Below are 4,412 nucleotides of genomic sequence, written 5' to 3'. Positions count from 1 at the left end.
ACAAGTGACCTCTAACTTCTACCATCAAGTCCCAGATCTATTCCCTGGGATCACACAGAGCTGGTCTGCTCCTTCAGTCCAGGCAGCTCCTCAGAGACCAGAGCAGAGCAGCTGTGTTCCCAAGTTCCTCTTCTCCACACTGAAAGCTCCTAGACATTCTCACTGCACTGCACTTGAGATGTTTCCTAGTCCCTTCACCACCTGCAGGGTACAGGGGCAGGGAAACCCAGAGGCAAGGTACAATCTAAAGAGGTCTAGCTTCAGCCCATCACTGAGTTTCTATGTGCCCTGGGACCAGCTCCTTCCCCTGTATAATGAAGGGACTCCAGTGGATGACTCCAAGGGGTCCTTTCCAGTCTTATGGTAAAGGACTCCATGGGTAAGTTCAGGGCCAAATGATGTCAGGACTGTTACTGTACAAAAAAACCTTAAAGACCTATCCACCTTTCATAAAAGGTGCTTCAAAAATGTGTCTAAGCAAAGAATATTTTAATCAGTTCGGGCCCCTCACTGCAGTCTTCCTCCTAATGAACACCTCAGGGGCAGGATCTGGGCTGGAGTCCTCTCTATACATCTTGTAGTGCCTGTGGCAGCAACCTTCCTGCACACAGGAAGCCCTCAGTAAATCTGCTAAGTGGACAGAATCCAGAGGAAAATCTTTAGTACAAATAATCACACTATTTAAGCCAGGCATTGTGGTTCATCCTCATGATCCTAGCACTTTAGGAGGCTGATGCAGGAGGATTGGATTGCTTGAGGCCAGGAGTTTGAGACCAGCCTGGGCAACATAGCAAGACCTTATCTCTACACAAAATAGAAAAATTAGCAGGCATGGAGGTGCATGTCTGTAGTTCCAGCAGCTCAGGAGGCTGGGGTGGGAGGACTGCTTCACCCAGGAATTTGAGGCTTTAGTGAGCTGTGATGATGCCACTGTACTCTAGCCAAGGTAACAGAGCCACACCTTGTCTCAAAAAAAACAAAAACCCTCACAATTTAATAATTAGTTTATAACTAGAGGAATTTCTCTCTCTCTCTTTCTTTTTAAAGATAGAGATTTTATTTATTTATTTTTTTGCAGTTTTTGGCCTGGGTTTGAACCTCCACCTCCAGCATATCGGGCTAGTGCCCTACTCCTTTGAGCCACAGGTGCCACCCAACTAGAGGAATTTTTTTTTTCTTAATTTTTTGGAGACAGAGCCTCAAGCTGTCCCCCTGGGTAGAGTGCTATGGTGTCACAGCTCACAGCAACCTCCAACTCCTGGGCTCAAGCGAGTCTCCTGCTTCAGCCTCCCAAGTAGCTGGGACCACAGGTACCTGCCACAACGCCTGGCTGTTTTTTTGGTTGCAGCTGTCATTGTTGTTTGGCGGGCTGGGGCTGGATTTGAACCCGCCACCTTAGGTGTATGTGGCTGGCGCCTTAGCCACTTGAGCCACAGGTGCTGAGCCGACTAGAGGACTTTTTTAAAAGACACTTTAAACTTCAGAATTTTGGTGTTTACACCAAATATGTTTCATATTTATCAATTAAAATAACCAATTAAGGGTAAAGGGAACACAACTTTGATTTAAAATATACAAAAGCAAACTATGTAACCAAAATGTATGTACTCCCATAATATTTTGAAATTTAAATAATAAAATAGGCAGTTAAGATGATTTAGTGAAAACTTTGGACACTATCCTAAGATAGGGCCCTCCTACTGCTCTGCCACCTCCCTCTGAGAAGGAAGGGAAAGTGACCAGAGCGGAGTGGGGAGTGGCCAAGCTAGGAAAAGGACAAGGACAAGGAAATCTCAGGCTGTGAGTTGCCCTGGTTGTCACATCTCTTCCATGTCCTTTAACCTGGAAATTTTTCTCAGTCTTTCCTCACGCTTCATGAACTTGACATTTGACCAATATAGGCTGGAAATTGTGCAGAATGTCCCTCACGTTTCATTTCCAAATTGTTTTTAAAAAATCTCAGTGTTATATCCTCAGAGAGGCTTTCTCCCATCCCACAGACTTAGTTAAGGGCTTCTAATATGTCCTTTCACAGCACTCTAAACTTTTCATAGCACTGATAATTGTAGTAAATAATTCTGTAAGGTTGTGTTTAGCATCTGACTTCCTGTCTCAGTCAGGATAGGCTAAATTATGCAACCACAACAACAACAGTAAAATCTCAGAGGCTAAAACAAAAAAACTTATTTTGCACTAGTTACATGTCCATTTTGAGTGGACAGGGAGCTCTGCAGCCAAGGGATTATCCAGGATCCAGGGATAACCACCCAGGGGTATAGGCTGCTGGAGTGTGACCATTTGAACACTGTCACCTAGCTAGACAGAAAGACCTTGAGGACCTTGAACCACCAATCGAATGCTTGGCCCAGAAGTGTCATTGGTACCATTTTTTCTAACTCATCTGTGACTCCACCCAACCATGGGGTGGCCTGGAAGGATAATTGATCCAGTAGCACCAATGGCTTTTCCTTTTTCCCAAAAGAGTATCAATTTTGTGAGAGTAGCTGCCAGCTCTGTCTGCTTTAACTAATGAGCCCAAAACGTAGTGGCCTGATATAAATGTGTTCAATAGATAAGGACTCCTTTCTTGGCAAAAGGAGTAAGACCCTTACAACAACAATCAAAGCCAAAAGCAGGACCTCACTCTGGGATTTAGCAAGTTTAGCTGAGCAGGAGGAAAAAGAAAGGTGGGGGCTGCCTAGACTTACCTGTTGTGCCCATTTCTTCTTCTCTTCATGGAGAATTCTAGTTATGTCCTTCTGGTGCTGCTCAGCCTCCTCAGACACGCAGAGCTGGACAGTTATGGCTATGGGTGAAAAGCAAAAAAATTCATACACGGCAGAGGTGGGGGTCACAGCTGGCAGAGAGGGTGTGGGAGGCTGAGCTAAGTGATGGGAACCCTGGTCTCCACCTCAAGAATGGATCAATCTTCAGAGACAGCCCCTCAAATCTTTCTGGCTTTAGAGACCCTCCTGCAAGACTAGAAGTCTGATTTTGTCCCCTAGTATCTACAGCAAAGCCAGTAGCTCACAGGATAGATTCAGCCTATAGAAGTATTCTATTTACTTCACTCAAACTTAAAAAGAAAGGCCAGGCACAGTGGCTCATGCCTGCCATCCTAACACTCTTGGGGCCAAAGCAGGAGGACTGCTTGAGCTTGGGAGTTCCAGATCAGCCTGAGCAAGACCCCCATCTCCACTAAAAATAGAAAAATTAGCCAGGCTTTGTGGTGGGCACCTGTAGTCCCAGCTACTCAGGAAGGAATTTGAGGTTGTCATGAGCTAAGTTGACACCACTGCACTATAGCCAGGGCAACATAGTGATACTCTGTCTCAAAAGAAAAAAAATAAAATAAAATTAGTTGCTAATAACTGGGATGGAAACTATTGCTTAATAATACAAATTTCCAACTTTTCTTGAAGAATCCAAAGAACTGGCAATGCAGGCCTTCCTATTCACCAGGGGCTGGAGCTGAGGAGAGGCTGCCTCCTTCTTTGGCTAGGAAGTGGCACTGCAGTTGGCCAGTCTTCATCTCCCCCACCAAGGATGTTTATATGGGGCCACTTTGTCATTTGCTTTACCTGCTGGGGCTGTGAGCACCTGAGTATGTGGTCCCTCACCTTTAGCATCTCCTCAGCTGGAGGAAGAGGGGATTCTTATTTGTGGGAAAGAGATCTAAACAGGAAGTCTAGGCCTTGCTTAGGGAAACTCCAAAACAAGCCATGCCACGCTGGGTATGACCCTGGGTATGACCCTGGGTATGACGAAAGGCAGTGACCATCCTCTCTGGGCCTCAGTTATCTAATACATGAGGTAGGGATAAGTATAAGACCTGCCTTATGAGGCTACTGGGATGATTAAATCAGAAAAGAATGGTGATGAAAATAACAAAAGGAGTACTGAGCGCTTATAATGCCCACGACCTGCCCAGCACTATTTCAAGTGCCTAACAGGGATTACCTGCCCCATCCTTACAGCAACCCAGTGTCGTGGGTACTATTAACTTCATTTACAGATGAGGAAACTGAGGCACAGAGAAGTTATGCAACCTGCCCAAGATCACCCAGTTCACAATCGGGGAAGCAGGGATGTGAACCTACACCATCTGATTCCATGGCAAACACTCCTGATTACCACCTTTGAGGGTGCTCAGTAGATGTTCTCTAAATGTTTGATAGTGCTCGTGATAAGAATTACAGGTTAATACCAGGGCTATTAACATTATTATTAGAGAACTTCATAGGCAGGGTCTGGCAGAGGGTCTGGCAGAAAGGTGAGGATGAGGGGGAAGTCAACACTGTGGCCAGTCCCATCAGGACAGGAGGTGGACTGAGTTGGTGTCCTTAGGTCCTGCACTTCCAGAGGCCATGAGCAGATAGAGGTTACGTGATAGCAATGGTCAGGATTACAGA

General features: G+C 45.6%; 1 protein-coding gene across 1 annotated transcript in view; it reads right to left on the bottom strand.

The window, feature by feature from the left end:
* Positions 1–4,412, bottom strand: part of CCDC69 (coiled-coil domain containing 69) — a 38,930-nt gene that overhangs the window by 16,835 nt on the left and 17,683 nt on the right. The window contains exon 3 of the mRNA XM_012809344.2: positions 2,709–2,806. Coding sequence (XP_012664798.1) covers positions 2,709–2,806 — 98 coding nt within the window. The remainder of the gene's footprint in view (positions 1–2,708; positions 2,807–4,412) is intronic.

This window comes from Otolemur garnettii, unplaced genomic scaffold (genome assembly GCF_000181295.1).
Source record: "Otolemur garnettii isolate 467f Iridium unplaced genomic scaffold, OtoGar3 scaffold00003, whole genome shotgun sequence".
NCBI classification, from domain to species: Eukaryota; Metazoa; Chordata; class Mammalia; order Primates; family Galagidae; genus Otolemur; species Otolemur garnettii.
The sequence above is the reverse complement of the archived record's forward strand: the minus strand, read 5'-3'. Positions and strand labels throughout refer to the sequence as shown.